This window comes from Hippocampus zosterae, chromosome 8 (genome assembly GCF_025434085.1).
Source record: "Hippocampus zosterae strain Florida chromosome 8, ASM2543408v3, whole genome shotgun sequence".
Taxonomy (NCBI): domain Eukaryota; kingdom Metazoa; phylum Chordata; class Actinopteri; order Syngnathiformes; family Syngnathidae; genus Hippocampus; species Hippocampus zosterae.
The window spans coordinates 22,362,353-22,382,092 of NC_067458.1; the positions used below are offsets into that span (position 1 = coordinate 22,362,353).

The 19,740-nt window shown below is 46.5% G+C and overlaps 1 protein-coding gene across 1 annotated transcript in view; it reads left to right on the forward strand.

The window, feature by feature from the left end:
* LOC127605904 (zinc finger protein GLIS1) overlaps positions 1 to 19,740 on the forward strand; it is an 84,839-nt gene that overhangs the window by 30,120 nt on the left and 34,979 nt on the right. Inside the window, exons 2-4 of the mRNA XM_052073775.1 lie at positions 4,402 to 4,594; positions 5,387 to 6,265; positions 6,326 to 6,887. Coding sequence (XP_051929735.1) covers positions 4,402 to 4,594; positions 5,387 to 6,265; positions 6,326 to 6,887 — 1,634 coding nt within the window. The remainder of the gene's footprint in view (positions 1 to 4,401; positions 4,595 to 5,386; positions 6,266 to 6,325; positions 6,888 to 19,740) is intronic.

A 19,740-nucleotide genomic window follows, 5' to 3' on the forward strand; every position in this document is an offset into this window, starting at 1 on the left:
TAGCTTCTCTCGTGGCGAGGATTTTGTTTGCGTGTCATCTCTTGTCGGGGTTATGTGATGACTATTGCTCCTTGTGAGTGCTTTCATTATGCATTTGTGTGTTCTGTTGGTTTTTGTCGTTCATATCCTTCCAACTTCACTCTAAATTGTCCCTTGGTGTGAGTGTGAGTGCGAATGGTTGTTCGTTTCTGTGTGCCCTGCGATTGGCTGGCAACCGATTCAGGGTGTCCCCCGCCTACTGCCTGAAGACAGCTGGGATAGGCTCCAGCACCCCCCGCGACCCTAGTGAGGATCAAGCGGCTCGGAAGGGGAGTATCCTTCCAACTTCCTTCCAACGTCCGATACAACTCGGACGTTGTATCGGTCTGTCGTGGTGAAGAAGGAGCTGAGCCAAAGGGCGAAGCTCTCAATTTACCGGTCGATCTACGTCCCAACCCCCCTCTATGGTCAAGAGCTATGGGTCGTGACCGAAAGAACGAGATCCCGGTTACAAGCGGCCGAAATGATTTTTCTCCGCAGGGTGTCCGGGCTCTCCCTTAGAGATAAGGTGAGAAGCTCGGTCATCCGGGAGGGGCTCAAGAGTCGAGCTGCTTCTCCTCCACATCGAGAGGAGCCAGATGAGGTGGCTTGGGCATCTGATTCGGATGCCTCCTGAGCGCCTCCCTGGTGAGGTGTTCCGGGCATGTCCCACCGGGAGGAGACCCCGAGGAAGACCCAGGACACGCTGGAGAGACTATGTCACCCAGCTGGCCTGGGAACGCCTCGGGATCCCCCGGGGAGAGCTGGACGAAGTAGCTAGGGAGAGGGAAGTCTGGGCTTCCCTGCTAAAGCTGTTGCCCCCGCAACCCGGCCCCGGATGCGCGGTAGATGATGGATGGATGGATGGATCCTTCCAACTTGCGATGTGAACTTCTGACGTTAAAACCGATTGGAGGCGCCCAAAATACTACCGGTTGAAAGCGCATTGAACTGAAACCGTGGCGTTTCCCTCGACTGCCGGCGGGGTTGATTCGATGACATTTTGTGATGACTAACACGGAACGGGACGAGCGCATTCGGTGGAGTTTAATCCCGAAAAAAAATATGGGCGTGCTGGAAAACAGACCGTCAGCTTTGAGTGAAAGCAGGATTGCTCGCAGCATCCCCTTGGCGACCGCGCACTGTTTTGTGTTTCTTGCGTTTCCTTTTTACTGCGCTCGACAGCCGCGAATCCACGTCAACGCCAGAGCTCCATCGTCCGCCGCGGGCTCGCAGCGTACCAAGGCCTTGTTTTTGTCGCCGAGCGTGACTCGTGGCTCACAAAGTCCTCTTATTTTCTTTTTTTTTCCTGCAAAAAAAAATCATATTTTCCAAACGTCCTACTTTTTTTTTTTCCTCTTCAACATTTACACTACCTCTCCATCTGTTATCACTTCCACCGAGGAGGTGATGTTTTCATCACCGCATGTTTGTCCATTTGTTTGGATTACGCAGAAAGTATTGCGCGATTTATTTTTACAAAGCGTTGTGGCATGGTTGGGAACGGGCCACGGCGGAGTTTTTGGTGCCGGTCCCTTTGCTGATTACTAGATTGTTAAGAAGCGCAGTACGATGGTTAGCGGTGAACCCGTTTATGCTCCACTTTTTGACTCTTCCTTTGAATTTTTTTCATTTTAATTTTTTTTTTTTTGCCATGCCGTGTTTTAATTCAGAAGGAATCATTCACTTCCCATCGGCACTAAAAAAATCTACCAAATACAAAAAAGTACCACATCCCAAAAGTCGCGATATTTTGCAGTTCGTTTATTGCAGATTCAGTGTGGATTTTTTCGAACATATTCATTAAAAAAAAAAAAAAAAAGAATCATATACACAGAGTACAGTTCTGTATATGGTGCTCAATGTGACTCGCTGTTGTTTTGCAGCTTCTAGTGGAATGTTTGTGGACTTTTAGCATACTTAACACTTAGGTCCTTCGAAACAAAAAAAACCTAAGTTACGCGTTTTACAATTTTGGAAATGATGTTTGTTGTGTTATACAAACATTCTTTTTTTTTTTTTCCAAACACTCAAAATGTTAAGAGGCATATCTATCCATACATATATAGTTTTTATTAGTTCTTTGGGATTTTTTATTCTTTATTTTTTGCAAAATGGGACCAAGCCCTACTAACAATCCCGACCTGACGTGTTCATGTAAAATGCATCGGTTTGAAGCCTCTTGCAAAAAGGCAAACTCATTTGCGATCCTCCGGCGCCACCTAAAGTTGCAAAATTGGAATGACCTCAACCCAACAATGTGGCATGCATACGTCTGTCCAAGCGAAAACAAAGCGATTGACGTAAAAATCGCGTGAAATGCATGTTTACACATTAGGTTTACGATGCATTCAAAAATATGAATTATAATGGGTCTCTATGGTGCAAAATATGTAAATTGTGAAGATTAAGGTATCAAAACGTTTTTTATTATTGCTGCAATGCCTGAGAATTATCAGCCGGTGATGTCATGAAATTTCGGCCATTTTAGAACCCCCCCATACGTTTCAGCTCTCCCGTGTTTTTCCGAATGCCTTTGCCTTTGATTCAGATATAATTTATCACAAACGGTGGACTACGAGGGTTAAAAAAAACTTTTTTAAAAAAACCTGTGTATGTTAATTGGTCGCTACTTTTTAAAGTGGTTTTGGTTCCCATCAACCGCGATAAACGAGGGATTACTGTAATTCCTTTGCTAATGTTTTTTTTTCAGATATAATTTTGATCTGAGTAGACGATACATCTACTTAAAACAACGTGTTTGGATCCAGATGATTGTCGTGCAACCACTTGACGAAATAACGTTGAGTGAATTCAACACATTTTTTTTTTGGGCCGTTTTTCTTTCTGAGGGGACTTCTCAGCATGCCACGATATGATTGGCTGCTTGCTAACGTGAGTAAACAATCAGCCTCTTTCAAGTTAATTGGTTGCCGGTCATAGGGGTGGGGACAAGTCTCGAGCAGAAAATGGCGTTGCCGAAATTGAGTCAGGCAAGCGGGAAGCGGCGACACGTGCGGCTGGCGTGGGGATATTGGCTGCCTTTCTGTCAACATTTCCTCCCTCCGAGTTACGTTCGCAAAGCCACTGCCGCGCCTCCTCGTTAATCGTGCGGTATTGCGGATGGGAAGAAGAAAAAAAAAAGAAAAAAAAAAGAAGCAGATTCACCGGGCGTGTCACCAACACTGTCTCATTGGTGTGTCGCACCATCTGATTATTTGCAGATGGGATGAACGTCTAAAAGTTATTAATTATTGTAGGGTTTGGAAAAATCCCGCCATCAATCATTCAATGAAGAGTCAATTGAGCAAAAGAAAAAACAAAAAAAAGCAAATGATTTACCTGACAAGCGCACGCTCGGGGGCTCACGGATGGCATTATTTATACAAAATGAATTATTACGTTGCGCTTGGCTGAATTGGTTTTCCGGACGCATGTCATTTGGAGTTTGCTTCAGTTGCACCAACACTAATATTAGAGATGATTTCTCATTGACATTACCCGGCCTGTCATTTTTATTTTTTCGCCAAATGTCCCCCCCGATATATCAGCGGTGGCGTTGCATCATTTACATTGAAGACAACATCGGAAGTCTGCGGTTCCCGGATTTCTTCTTCGGGGCATTCCGAATGGCTTCGATTTCCAGTCGCATCGTTCGTTCCGTCAGCCGTTGACGGCGATCTGCTTTTCTTCGACTTGCTTCATCGCCCCGTGCGTCACGTGTTCAACGCTTTTGCAAACATTGGGTCATGGGCGGGTAGAAACCAAGAGCCGTTAGCGAATCGTGAGCCGAGGCTCTCAAAATGCGGGTGTGCGGGCCTTAACTTGTTGCCCCCCCAAAAAAAACAAAAAAGAAAAAGTCCAACATAAAAGGCACACAGAAGAACCATTTTGTCCGATCCATCCATCCATCCATTCTCCGATCCGCTTTATCCTCACAATGGTCGCGGGGGTTGCTGGAGCCAATCCCGGCCGTCTTCGGGCAGTAGGCGGGGGGCCACCCTGAACCGGTTGCCAGCCAATCACAGGGCATGCAGAGACCAACAACCATCTGTGCTCACACTCACACCTAGGGACAATTTAGTGAGTTCAATCAGCCTGCCATGCACATTTTTGGAATGCGGGAGGAAATACCCGGAGAAAACCCACACAGGCACGGAGGGAGATCATGCAAACTCTACACAGGAAGGCCGGAGCCAGGAATCGAACCCATGACCTCTGTACTGTGAGGTCGACGCGCTAACTGCTGGACCACCGGGCTGCCCGAATTATAAATAAAATGATACAAAAAAAGATTACAAGGGTGTCAAAGTTCAAAGGTCAACAACTTTCTGGGGGTTTTTTTGGGGTGCATTCATTGTCGTAATGTCGCTCTGCTTCCAGGTCACGCCGGCTACAGCTTAGCAAAGAACGCCGACGCCGAGCTGGGGGCCACCCAGGGCACATTGATGCCATGTGGGCAGAGTTTGCCGCTGCCCTTGGGGGGTCACCCTGGGGGACTTTACCCGCAGAGCCTCCAGTGTGACAGTCCTGCGCCTGATCTTCTTCTGCAGGACGGCCCTCACCAGGACGCCAGGTAAACCGCCGCCGAACGTGACTGTTCAGCTAAACGGCAAATCGTGGCTCTGTTTTTCTTTGAGTGGGTTGGTGGGTGAGGGTGGGGGCGGGACGGGCGGGACGTGGGGGTGGGGGGGGCAAAGACAATTCCTTCATCGTGAGAAGGAAAAGATCTTCTCGCATCACTCAGGGGCTCTGCACAAAATCCATAATGAGCCAACTGACAGGAATTATTATGTCGGGGATCACAGCAAAGCGCCGGGAAATCCGAGCAGGGTCGTCCCCCCCCCCCAGCCCTCGCCCCCCATTCAGCGAGGCAAAGATTCCCACCATAATACGCAGCATTGTAATGGACAAACCCTTTCCGAGGCCGCAATTTAGGGCCACCAGAAACAGGTGACTCCATATTTATCCCCCAGTGTTGGGCTTGGGTTTAACCCCCCGCCCCCCCCGCCCCCCCCCCTTTTTTTTTTTGTGCTATCAAAGGATGTCAGGCGGTCCCTCAAGCCAGTGGCCTCTCAGTCTCAACTGCGGTCGGCCTTTCTAATCTTAGGAATAAACGCCGGTTTATAGTCTCGTGTTACTTGATTTGGTTTCACCCCGTCGAGAAGAATTGACAAAAAAAGTAAGCACAAAAACCCCCCCCCCCAAAAAATCGAAAAAATGCCGATATCAGAAAACTCGCCTTCGTTTGACTTTCAGTGAATGAGTCTGCGTCTGTCAACGCTTGCTAAGATGATGGAGAGCTCATGTTCCTGTCTTTGTGATGTCTCTTTTTTTTTTTTTTGCCCCCCCCCCCCACCCAATGTAGGTCATCGACTTTTCAGAGGACCCCGTCCGGGGCCTCGCCTGGCCTGAGCCGCGGCGGTGCCAACGGGGCTCCTCCGTCGGCTCTCCCGTATTCCATCAAGGAAGAGGATGCGATGGGCTACACCGTTTCGAGCATGGCGCCGGCGATCCAAACCGGTTTTCACGATTCGCGGTCCGGCATGGTTTTGAGGACGTCGAGGGACGAGATGGCGCACGGCGGCGACGGCGGCGGCGCGTGCGTGGCGGATGCGGCGCAAGCCTTTAATAATGAAGACGGCTCCTCCCCGTCGGCTTTGTCCCCGACGAGCTCCCGTCATTCGGCGCGTCAGCTCGGCACCGGCGCTCTGAAAAGACGTGGCATTTCGCCGGCCTCGCAGTCCGCCGCCGCCGCCGCCGATTCTCCGTCCGCGAGCGGGACCGCCTCCGAGGAGATCGACATCGCCGCCGTCATCTGCGCCCCCCCGCGGATGTCCACGGTGGCTTGCGTCAACGGCTTCCGCGCCAACCTCTCGCCCGGCCACACGAGCGGCGGCAGATTCTCCTCCTCCTCCTCCTCCTCTTCATCCCCGCCGAATATCCCGTGCTCTCGGGAACCCCCCCGCAAACCCACGCAGCACCGCAGCCCCCAGCGCCGCTCGCTGCAGCAGAGCTGTCAGCTATCAAACTCACCTGCCACCTGCCTGCTGTCCCTGCCCTCTTCCTGCTCCTCGTCCTCGTCGTCGGTGTCTTCATCGGAGCCGGAGCAAGGTCAGGGACAGCGCGAGGAGCAGGGCTCCATGCGGCTGGGCCGCGGGGCCGCAGGGACCCCCCTGGGGAATGCAGGGGGGGGCGGAGGAGGCTCGTCGGATGGCTCGGGGTTATTCGTGCTCATGTCGGGGACGCCGCAAGCGGACGGGAGCCAAAGATCGGGGCCTGAAACCGCTTCCGTCCTGGAACGGAGCCAAAGATCGGGGGCCGTCACGGGGGCTCTGCTGGACATGAGCCAAAGATCGGGGGCCACCCTCAAGCAGGAGCCCTTAGATGACTTCACCCCCAGCGACGATGAACTTTTGCAGCACCGCTACCACCATCACTTAAGCGGGCGCAATGGGCACGTCCGACACCTCCATCAACACCCTCGCGCCGCCATGCCGCCGCCGTACCACCTGCACCAATATGCGGGCGGGGGCCTTCCGAATAGCCACGCCCACCAACAGGCACCGGGATCGTCGCTGGGACTCAAGTCGTCGTCGTCGTCGTCCGGCGGCCCCCCAGAGACCGAGGAAGTCGGGCTCACGCCGGCCGATAAGCAGTCGTGTCGCTGGATCGACTGCAGTGCCGCCTACGAGCAGCAGGAGGAGCTGGTGAGGCACATCGAAAAGGTCCACATTGACCAGCGCAAAGGCGAGGACTTCACCTGCTTCTGGGCCGGATGCATCCGCCGCTACAAGCCCTTCAACGCCCGCTACAAGCTGCTCATCCACATGAGGGTTCACTCTGGGGAGAAACCCAACAAGTGTATGGTGAGTCTACGCCCACGCGGGAAATAAAAATAAATCCATAAATAAAACGAACCTGTCCGCTTATCACGGGGGGGGGGGTTACGTTCCGGAGCCACCCACAATAGCTGCGATAAAGGAATGATCGCTGAGAACTATGTGCTCCTGAATTGTGGTGCTTCAGCGTTAAACCGCTGTCACAATTTCAGATTTTTTTGGGGGGCGGGGGGTGTGGGGTCAAAAAATGGGGCCCAGTGACACACCGAGTCACCCACAACATAAGGGAAAATCAAGTCAAGCATTTTCTTTAAAATGTTGAAAAATCTCAAATCTATGTTTGACGCGGTCGCCCCCCCCCCCCCCCCCCCACCCATAGAAACACGACATTCCGATTGATATTGCTCAAACAGGTGAGCGGTGAAGGTCCTTATCTGAGCCATCAGGCACTGTGATGTCACTTGAGGTCGACATCAAGTGGCAAAATGCCCCCCCCCCCCCCGCTCCCGTACAAACACGACATTCCGATTGATATTGCTCAAACAGGTGAGCGGTGAAGGTCCTTATCTGAGCCATCAGGCACTGTGATGTCACTTGAGGTCGACATCAAGTGGCAAAATGACCCCCCACCCCCCCACTGAGAAGGATAAGATGTTTTTTGCTGACTTTTTCATATTTTAAAAACACAATATTACCGGAAATGAGAATGTTTAGACTAGAGGGGGTGCATATAAAAAAAAAATATCAAGAGCCGTACAGTTAGCTCGCTAATATACATTCAGATAGTCTGGTAGTGTGGCCGCTTTAGAGTGCCTCGTTGTTGGCCATGAGAGCACGCATGCCACAGAGGGACGGCAGAAGAGCGAGAATTTTTTTTTTTTAAATTATTGTTTTACCTCCGACGTGAGAGTGTGTGGTGTTACGCCGGCGCGGTCGCTTGAGAGCGCCTCGTTGTTCCTGCGCGGAAAAGAGTGCTGATGACACGTTGTGCTGTACTGCAACCACAGGAAGCTGTAATTTATTATTTTTTTTCTTCGTGATTTTGAAATCTCATTTTCTATATACGGCAGCCCGGTAGTCCAGTGGTTAGCATGTCGGCTTCACAGTGCAGAGGTACCGGGTTCGATTCCAGCTCCGGCCTCCCTGTGTGGAGTTTTTGCATGTTCTCCCCGGGCCTGCGTGGGTTTTCTCCGGGTGCTCCGGTTTCCTCCCACATTCCAAAAACATGCGTGGCAGGCTGATTGAACACTCTAAATTGTCCCAAGGTGTGAGTGTGAGTGCGAATGTTTGTTCGTCTCTGTGTGCCCTGTGATTGGCTGGCGACCGATTCAGGGTGTCCCCCGCCTACTACCCGGAGACAGCTGGGATAGGCTCCAGCACCCCCCGCGACCCTAGTGAGGATCAAGCGGCTCGGAAGATGAATGAATGAATGAATGAAATGAATTTTCTATATACTTTACGCTCTGGCGTGTTCCAGAAAATGCTCAAATCAACACGCACATCCATCACAAAGTCTGAAATTGAAAGGCAAATATAGGTTTCCCTTTACAATAGTTATCATTACAATTCCTTGTGTAAGGCTAGTGGGACACGTGAAGAGAACATGTTATTTTTCCACGCCGAGAAGTGAGCCGCCCGCTCGCGTAGCACTACTTTGTGGTCGTATGCGTTACAGGTAAAGCTCCGATTCCACAAGTCAACACACTGATCAATGTCAAGCTGTCACTCCCCCGCGCCCCTTAGCAAATGGAAAAAGCAGTCCGACCTGAAAAATGATTTAGTCCAAATACACAATTAGTCCACAATTTGTGTAGGGCAAAGCCATGTTTATTTTCACAAGCACCGGCGTTTTGGGAGAAGGGATTCGGATCCTGAAAAGCCAACACATATGGTGAACATAACCAAACAATGCCTGCACTTGATCCTTTTAAATAGGGAGGGGGCGTGGGGGCTTTACGCGTTGAGCCGACCCGCAAGTATTAAGTGAATTGGCCTCGTGTCCAAGCCAAACAGTACCAGAAAGTTCGTCGTCTGGAGTAGTGAGACGCAAGACGAGGGCGAGTTGATACCGTTTGCCTGAGCCGCTTCACGCTCATCGCCCGCCGAGTGCAGCTTAGCGTGTCCACTCCGTCATCGTCCAACGGCAAGTGATATGAAAGCCTAGTTTCGAATTTAACCTCTACTTACGAACGTTTCTTCATACGAAATTTTCAAGTTCATGAAACGTCTCAACGGGGAAATATTGCCGCTTGTTCCGAAAGAAATTTCAAGATACGAAAGGGAAAAATACCGTATGGACCGCTACTCGCATCCCATTGGCTATGAGGCACTCTACTGCATGTGTCTATGTGTGTAAATGAGGTAGATGTGGTGTCCTCGTCATTCGCCCGTGAGGTGGTCCGATAGTTTTACGTAAATGTGAATCACCCAGAAAAAGTGTTCAGCAGTCCGACGATCGCTCACTATGCTGATGTTTGCTTTGGACATTTTCGAAGGACTGTCCTTGGATCAGTTCTTGAAAAAAAAATGCCAGGCAAAAACCACTTCTGAGAGACAAAACTCTCATTTATTGCGCAATAATCTAATTGTAACATGTGTTTGATGCATTTTTATGCTTTCGGAAACATTTATGTCTGAATTTTGAGGCGTCTTGGAACGGATTAGGGCATTTACATGGAAAACGTGCCTCTACTTACAAAATTTGCGAGTTCAGGAATGTCTTTGTAAGTAGAGGTGTGAAGATCCACCAAAAGCTAACATTGGTTCAAAATGGCGATATATTGTTTGCGTGTATATTGTCTGCTTGCCGGGGCCTATCCTAGCTGTCTTCGGGCAGTAGGCGGGGGACACCCTGAACCGGTTGCCAGCCAATCGCAGGGCACACAGAGACAAACAACCATCAAGAGTCACACTCGCCCCCAGGGACAATTTAGAGTGTTCAATCAGCCTGCCACGCATGTTTTTGGAATGTGGGAGGAAACCGGAGCACCCGGAGAAAACCCACGCAGGCCCAGGGAGAATATACAAACTCCACACAGAGAGGCCGGAGCTGGAATCAAACCCGGTACCTCTGCACTGTGAGGTCAAAGCGCTAACCACTGGCCCACCGGGCCGCCCTTGCTGAAAATGTCTACATTTTATTTATTTTTTGCTCTTGGTTATAAAACGCTCAAAGACATTCAAGAATGTGAGCAATTGTTAGAGCGGAAATAGATCAGACATTCTCTTTACGGAAGGCGGGGGGGGGGGGGGGGGGGGGCGGCACTGATCTCCTTTATTATCTTTCCAGCAGCAGATTCCATTGCACACTCATGAAGCGTACGTCTGCACACGTCCAAACATAACACGACCCCCCCCCATCTACCCCCCCGCCCGATACACACTCCCTGCTTCCCTTTCAACATACAGTATTCAAACTGTATGTACTGTTTCTCTCTCTCTCTCTTTCTCTCTCTCTCTCTCTTCTCTGGCAGCTCTTAAATTGCTGTCTCGCGGCATGCTTGCGTCTTGGCATGAGAAGTCGTCATTATTGTGGGGCACAAATTCGTGTCCGGCCTCCGCTTGAGCCTTTCAACGACTAATATTTTAAGAGATGCCATTTGGAGGGGGGGGGGGGGGGGGGGGAACAAACAACTAAAAAAAAAAGGAAGGCTCAATCCATAAAGTTTGTGACTCGTGACATCCGATGACAGTGTAATTCTCTCACAATGTTGCAATGGGGCGGCCCGGTAGTCCAGTGGTTAGCACGTGGGCTTCACAGTGCAGAGGTACCGGGTTCGATTCCAGCTCCGGCCTCCCTGTGTGGAGTTTGCATGTTCTCCCCGAGCCTGCGTGGGTTTTCCCCGGGTGCTCCGGTTTGGGCGGACCGGTAGTCCAGTGGTTAGCACGTGGGCTTCACAGTGCAGAGGTACCGGGTTCGATTCCAGCTCCGGCCTCCCTGTGTGGAGTTTGCATGTTCTCCCCGGGCCTGCGTGGGTTTTCTCCGGGTGCTCCGGTTTCCTCCCACATTCCAAAAACATGTGTGGCAGGCTGATTGAACACTCTAAATTGTCCCTAGGTGTGAGTGTGAGCGTGAATGGTTGTTCGTCTCTGTGTGCCCTGCGATTGGCTGGCAACCGATTCAGGGTGTCCCCCGCCTACTGCCCGAAGACAGCTGGGGTAGGCTCCAGCACCCCCCCGCAACCCTAGTGAGGATCAAGCGGTACAGAAATGGATGGATGTTGCAATGGGCCGTACGTGACGTGCTGCTGCGGCTGCGTTTTGCGATCGTTTATCATCTTCAGGCCTTGTCGGATTTGACTGTTTTTGGCAGACATGGTGTTATTTTTATTTTATTTAATTTTTTTTGGTAACATCAGTTTGTGTTATCGGTCTAAATCATCTATTTCTGTTTATCTTTTAAATCTTGAAATTCCAGTTTGTTTGCACGCCGTCAACGTCAAAAGTGAATGGTAGTCGTAAAAAAAAAAAAAAAAAAGACAATAAACGTATTTTGTGTTTGATATCCTACTGAATTCACAACGAGACCGAGAAGGAGTTTCTTGGCACAATCTTCCCGTCAAATTAATAGGAGCGTTTGAGGGTTTCCCCCCCCCCCTCCCCCCTCACTTTTATTCGTAAATGAACAAAATATTTCAATCTATGTACGTTTTCTACGTACGTCAGGATTTTTATTTTTGCCGCCGTCCGACTGAATATATGATACAAAGAATTTTTATTGCTAGCCTATTTTTGCCATAAAATTAAAAAAGACGGTTGTGCTTAAGAGGTCACTTCTTCTGTATTTCTTTATGAGTAAACTGACGAAAAGAATGTATTTCTATATATTTATTTTCGAATTGAAGTGCTTTTTTTTTTGTTTGTTTGTTGTCCTGCGCACTGTAAAACTGTCAAAGGATTTCTTTTGCCATAAAATTAATACAGTTAAGATATTTAAGTGATTAAACTCACAACAACAACAAAAAACATCTCAAGATGTGGATTTTTCATTTGTTATTTCGTTTTGGTTTGATTGCGACTGTCTTCCTTTTAAAAATAATGAGGTTAAAGTTCAAAAGTAACATTTTCTCTCTATTTTTTTTTTTTATAAGTAAACTGCCAAAAAGTAATGGGAATCTTTTAATAATATTTAAATAAGCATAGGGCGGCCCGGTAGTCCAGTGGTTAGCACGTTGGCTTCACAGTGCAGAGGTACCGGGTTCGACTCCAGCTCCGGCCTTCCTGTGTGGAGTTTGCATGTTCTCCCCGGGCCTGCGTGGGTTTTCTCCGGGTGCTCCGGTTTGGGCGGCCCGGTAGTCCAGTGGTTAGCACGTCGGCTTCACAGTGCAGAGGTACCGGGTTCGATTCCAGCTCCGGCCTCCCTGTGTGGAGTTTGCATGTTCTCCCCGGGCCTGCGTGGGTTTTCTCCGGGTGCTCCGGTTTCCTCCCAAATTCCAAAAATATGCATGGCAGGCTGATTGAACACTCTAAATTGTCCCTAGGTGTGAGTGTGGGTGCGAATGGTTGTTCGTCTCTGTGTGCCCTGCGATTGGCTGGCAACCGATTCAGGGTGTGCCCCGCCTACTGCCCGAAGACGGCTGGGATAGGCTCCACCACCCCCCGCGACCCTAGTGAGGATCAAGCGGCTCGGAAGATGAATGAATGAATGAATAAATAAGCATACTTTGTGTTTGCTCATTTACTAAATCCACCATAAAATAGTAAATAACAATTAAATATAAGTTACAGTTATTTTTTTTTCTTTAAGAAAATGTTTCTGATATTCTACTATATGCACTGTAAAACGTTATGAAAGTTTAGTTTTTTGGGGTCATAAAAATAAGTCCATTAGTGTTACGGGTTTTGTTGTCCCCCTTCTAAATTCACCAAAACCATCTTGAAAATATGCGTTTTGTTCAAATGAAAGCCTAATTTTGGGTTGAACTCCTCCGAAAACGCTCTGCCAATGACACCACAGTCAAGAAAGCTTGCGCAACTCACGTTGGGGCTCCAATTAAAGACGCGCCGTGGGCTGTTACGCGGTGCAACAAGGGACACGCTGGCAAGAAGGAAACAACTTAATCTCTCCGCAATATCCTGTTGTGTTTCATGCCTAATTCACTTGTTGTTTTTACGTTATTGCATTTTTTTTTTCTCCCCACTCGCCCCCGTCATGTCTGCATAAATATTAAAAAGAGATCCAGCCAGAGTAGCCCTGACGATGTCTGAGACTTTGATATTGTTCTTCGGCTCTCTGAAGCTAACCCTCAGAGCTAAAAAATAAAAAAAAAATCTTAAACCGCACGATGTGAAATAGACGCGCAAGATGGATTTTATTTACAACGTGCGCACTGTATTTGCCTTGTAGCTGATTTGCCGAGACGAAATCGTGCGCTTTAACTGTTATTAGGGAACGCTGTGGTATGCGGTGATGGATTTGTTTGGCGGTTTTGGGGCATGGAAACAAGATCAGTTAAGCGGCTGTTTTTGCAATTACTTCAGCTTGGTATTTTGTAAAACAAAGTTGCAGGATGACAGACGATGGGACGCAATGATAATATTTTACTCGGACAGTTTGGGCTCGGGTTCAGTTTGAATGCCTCGTTTGACAATGTTTTTTTTTTTTTTGCGGGGCGGCTGGGGCTTGAAGGAAAAAATGTTCCGCGTTCAAATAGTGGTTTTCCCAAATGTAATCCAGTAGGTTGTTGCTCTCATCCCATAATCATTTCGTTTTACAGCTGTGTGACACTCCTCTTGAATGATCAGTGTTAATCAACAAATCACTCCAGCCAAAAATAGTTACATTTTAATGTGACAAATTATTCAAAGCCGTTGCTGTCAACTTCATATTCTCCAGTTGGCCATTTTGCATCCAGTAGAAAGAACATCACAAGTGGGATCCCCCAAGGGTCAATTCTCAGCCCACTGTTATTCAGTGCTTCCGCTTTCTCAAGTCATACGCAAACATGACAGAAATTACCAGAACGATGCTGATGACTCACAGCTTTATGATAATCAGATGGTGTATCTCAGATACAATCGCTCATACAATATATCAACGACATATTCTCGGACAGCAAAACTGCGGTGCGAAATGTGGGTGTAATCATTTTGAAACTTTGAGTAAGCATGCTTTTTTTCCTCTTTTAACTGAAAATTGCATGAAATACACTTTATTTTTAAAAAATGATTTAAGTGAGCAAATTTAGGTGAGGTCACACGGTCCAGTTGAACATTTTGGTGCTTAAATATAGTGTTTGTTTTGCACGTCAGTTTTTGGCCAACCGCACTGCAGGCGACATGGCAAAAACTGACGGACCTGTCATGCAGTGTGCTGGTTTTGAGCTGGTCTTTTGTGAGCATTTAATTCCGGGTGGTGAGATGAAACAGTGAGCACCCTGAGATAATTACAGCATTGTTACGAATTGGCTTGGTCCCCACATTACAATAAATTAAAAAAAAGTTTTCGGAACAGTTATAAAAAAATGTGACCCCACAAGTGATGTTTTAAAAGGTTTGTTCCTATACAACATAATGTGAGTGTGCGTGTGTGTGTGTGTTTATATACTTGTCTTTAATCTGAATTGTGTACTTTCCACTCCGTGATTTCTTTTTGATTATCTGCTGAAAAGAATCATCCAGATTCCCGTTTTGCGGAAAGGCCTCGAAGCGTAAACTTCACCTTTACGTTTGTTCAATTGGCGCACGTACCCAAAAAGCACCTAATCAAGTCTATGTACTTGGCGCAGGCGGACGTCAAATACTTCTCCACGTGAAGGTCATGTGCCGACCAACTTTCCAACAATGCCGGAATGATCCTGGCCGGACACTGGCGCTTGACAAATTATTTCAACAGGTAGCTGCGTAGTTTGTCATTTATTTGCACAAACAAACATCATTTCGTCCTCACTCCTCCTCCTTGTTGTTTCCTCCCTCCTCCGATCCGCTCGGTCGTCATGCTAAAAGGCAACGCTGTGTATGTGCGACATTAACGTGATGAAACCGCTGGCGGTGTGCGCGCACGACTGATGTTTTGGCAAACAAAAACACGAGTGCTGGATGGAGCGATCTTCCTTGTTTTTCCTCATTGAGAGGACCGGAGCCAAGTTCATGTCAAGGCAAAAAAGTTTCCCAGTCAATCTTTTTGCAGTCATGTCATCCAACACTTTGCATCCTTCCAAGAACGGGCCCCACCGCCGCACGCAGCCTCCCCTCCGCCTCCCCTCCGCCTCCCCAAAAAACACTTGCTGCATGCGCACAGCTTACAAGGTGCACACAGCAACTGGTGGTTCTTACACTATTTTTATTTTATTTTATTTTCTAAGTGTGTGTGTGTGTGTGCGCAGGTGTGCATGTGTATAATATTCTTAAATATTGTGCAATTCTCCAATTTAAGATCCAAAAGGTCAAACCACTGCAGCTACTTTGCTCTCAACCTTATAAGCGGGTATCAAAGCACGGCGGATTTTCCGCGCGCTGTACGCCCTAATTACATTTGCGTGGAATGCAATATTTGGAGTTTGCCTATTTCCTCGACATTTAATCACTGCCTCGTGTCTGAAACCCGAAGAGCCGCCATCCCTGCTCTCAGACCTCTTATACATTGCGCTCAGATTGTGTCATAATTGCGTTCTGTCCAAAAGTGTAATCAGTTTAACCTCTCTACTGAGCCAGATCGGTTTACTAATACATTGGAGATATCAAGGCGTGTGCGCGTTTTTGGGGGGTCTCGGTTGATGTCGCAACAAGGGGACGGCGGAAGGACCCCTTTTAAGACTTGTTTTGAAACGCTCTTGTTGGCCGTTAGATTGTATGCCGTAAAGTGGAAATGTGTTTCTATTTTTTGCTTTTTTTAGGAGACGATAAGCTATATATTAGTCAAATAAATAAAAAATAATAATAATGAATTTTACATGTACTGGAAGTAGTGAAGCTAAGAGAAACATTATAAAATGAAGATAATAGACTTTTGAGAGAAATTAGCTAACATTAGCTAAACGTCAATTCTTGACAAATAGACAAGGCTTTGATTTTCAAAAGTTCAGTAATTGACACCAAAATGTTATGTTACTAGGGTCTAGTCTAAACTTTTGATAAACTAATGAGCTAACTCTTCCTACTTTTAAAGATTAGTCTGTTAGCTTGGTGTTAGCATCAGCACGAGCGTGAATAGGAGCCGGGAGCTCGCATTATCTTCATGTCAATTCATGACGAATGAGCATACCAAGCCTTACTTTTTAAGAGTTTGACAATGGACACAAAATATTTTACAAACTAGTACTGTTATCATCACAGCAAACTTTCCAAACCATGTACAGTAAGATTAGCATGCTAGCTTGGCATTGTTGGTCTGTACTCGTGTGAATAGGAGTCACAATCAAAGCGAAGACATTCTTGGAGGATAGAAAAGAAGGACTTCATTGTCATTATCCGGTGCCAATGCAACCAAACTGGGGCTTTTCATTCACTCATCGCGTTTCAAAGTATTTTAGTTGCATAGTTGCTGGCTGTGAGTTCCCATCTTTGTCATACAGCTGACAGGCTCCATGTGACAAGTCGCTTCTGCACAAAATAAACACCCGGGTCGAATGGCTGCCCTTACGTAGCAAAAAGATGTGTGTTTAAAGTGTCAAGTTAAAATTACGCACACGCGGGTTGCTACGGTTCAAATGCCGAGGTTAATTTCAATGTATAAGAGAAGAGGTGAAAGCTTAAATCAACACTGGTGCGTTTTCGTCCTCGTGTGATGTCATCTGAAAGAATATGAGGGCGACTCATCGGGCATTATCTCTGACGAGTCATTAGGCAAGCACTGAATGCGGCTTTTACAACATTTTTCAAGCATTAGGCCGGATGTTGAACACTCGACTTGAATGGTTTTTACAGACCCGGCAGAAAGAATTTGGAAAAATAAATTCCAAATATGGGCAAATTCAGTCCGAAGGCAACATGCCGAATCAGATGAGGACAAAGTACAGTACTCTCATTTGATAGTGATTTTCAAGGTAGCGATAATCAAGTAAAGTACACTCACCTGAAAAATCTAACTGCTTAAATACAGTAACAAAGTATTTGTACTTGATTGCTTCCCAGCATTGGTCAAAATTGAGGATTTGTCTAGGAAATTGGACCAAAAGTTCAATTTGTGAAAAAGTCTTAAAAATAGCCGGAAAACAAAAATACAGAAAGAAAAAAACGTTTGGGAAAATGACTTGAACCCAATTTACACAGTTTATGTAAATATCTCAAAAAAGCTATAAATGATGTAAAACATGTTTTTGGCAACTATTTACTGTACATTTCTAGGTACAAAATACTACTTAATTTAAGCAACAAAAATGTATTTTTTCAATCATTGACTTTCCTTTTTTTGTCCACAGTTTGACATAATTCAAACAAACAGTGATGATGGTTTACTAGTAAAATAAACTGTAAAAAAAATCCCCTTCTTTTCAAAATTCAAGTCCCTCAAAAAATGTCTACTCTTTTCCCTTTGACTATCTTTTCTGCGCAGAATTTGACTGAATTCTTTTGGCACGTAGCACCAGTTTGTCTTTTGAAAAAAAAAAAAGAGCGGTTTGGATCAACAAAGCATGTCATTCCTCACAGTGTAATTTTTATCGAGAGAAAAAAAAAGGAAACGATTACATTTCAGCGCGGAAAATTAATGTAATGGAGTTGAACGACTCATGTCGGCTCTATACATCTCTTAATAACATTTTAGTACATTTGAAGAGAAGAACCACATTTTTTTTTTTTTTACCAGCGGGCCATTTAAAGGGTGCAGTACACAAAGCCGTGATTTATATTTCCTATTTCCCCATTTTAAGACTGAGATCCCCTGCGTGGAGGTTGACGCAATCACCTGCGAGCGCTCTCGCTTTCTCTGCGCTTTCAAAACAACATGTTTTATGTTTAGTCACATTTGTTCCACTTTGGACTTGGTTTAACATCGAAACTGTTTGGCCAGGATTCTGTTATTAGGTCAAAAGTAAAAAAAAAAACAACAAAAAAAAACCCACATCTGTACTGTATTCTTGATTCTGTGACACCTCTTAGCTCTCGTTTCCATCCCCGGTGTTGCCGTCAGCGTTCATCCGCTGCAACGCCAATCAATGAACTTTGCCAGGGCATGACTGGAAGAAAAGCCATGAAATAAAGATGCTATTGGGGGTTGGGGGGGGGGGGGTACGTTCATTATAAATTACCGTCAAAGTAACTGCGAAATTACGCGCACTGGCGTCTGACTCGTATTTTGTGTATGGGGTGGGGGGTGCAAAAATGAATAAATAAAGGGGAGGGCGAAATCATTCATGAATATGAAACGGGGGCTGATGAACTGCAGAACCCCGGGATCGATCGTCGCCAACGGCGAGATGGGAGATGGGAACGAGATGCGGTTTTTGCTTTCAAACAAATTTGGCACTGGAACTCGGAGCGGGTTATGAGATAATTGAATTTCGGAGCGAATCATATACTGAAATGATTATTGTGAGCCTTTTGATTTGCCGTGTTTGGCCGTGTTTCCCCGAAAAACTTGTGGAAAGTTTTTTGGGGGGGGAAGTCAGTGGTCAGGAGATCCAAAGTGCACATTGCTGTCCTTTAGTAGATGTTTCGGTTACAATGGCGATTTAGCAGTTTTTCGAGATGCAAGCCATTATTAGGCTTAATATATTTTTTATTTTTCGAAGCAAAAAGGATTGACTTTGCAAGAAGCGGCAAATGGCATCTATGCGGCTGCGAGTTCTGACGTTTTAAGCACCGGCGGATATGGGAACACAAATGGTGCTTCGGCAAATGTAGACAGACAAAGTGACAAAACACAGAGGTATATATTCTTTATCTTCTGCGAAAGACGACACATTTTTACTTGCTCAATCATGTACAGTAGTTGTGGAACTCATTTTATATTCTGTCTAATCTGTCATGATGCTCAAATATTTACATTTTTTTTGTTTTTTAATGATGTCATTACAATAGTGGATAAGGAAAATGTATCTTGTTCCTGTGATGTTAGCAAATGTCGCATTTCTTTTTTTGATAGTCATTTCGCAACGTTAGCAAAGCGATGGGAAAACATTTTGCTAGCCAGAGCGATCGTTTCACAGGGAACGTGAATTGATGTATCGATCAAACAAGGTTGTTGACTTTTCGCTTTTTTTGTACGTTTCACTCTGTACTTGCTTAAAAAGTGACCTTAGTCGAATGGCTTGTACTTCACAGAGTGCAATTACTTTCACCAGCCTCTGTGAAAAGTACACACGCTTGGCACACCGAGGACATAGCGTCCAAACCGAAAAATGGGGTATTATTGCGGCATCTCAGTTGCACCGCGTATCTTCCGGGCTGTCGCTTTTGAGACCTGGAGTGCCTCCAAGGCGCACTTGCATAAGTGCGATTGGGCTCCCGTTGGCTCACAAATGCCACGCTGCCCCGTCGTTTCATTTTAGTGGCGTGTTTGCTGTCGGAATATTGTAAAGCTTCTGGCGTGGAAGCATTTGGCTTGGCATGGCGTCCAGTTTTTGCAATGTTTATTTGTTGTCGCGTAAGACAAGGCCACTGTGTGTTATTATAGGCGTGAGCTTCTGTACGGCGGGGTCAGTTCCGTCATCCCTTGTCTGGACAACGGCTTTCTATTTATTTCCATGTTTCTGCACAACGTGAACAATGGGAATGCCAGCTTTTTTGTTTGTTTGTTTGTTTTATCTCGCAAAAGCTCAACGTGAAGTTCGACTTTGAGCATGTGATGAAAAGTCAATATTTTCACTTGTAACATACATTTTTTTTTTCGGTGCACACAGAATTTTTTTCTTCTTGGCCAAAATGTCTCGTATGTACAGTTCTAATTTGCATAATCCGAGACAAGATTTGTTTTTGGTAAATGACCGGAAATGGCCAAACT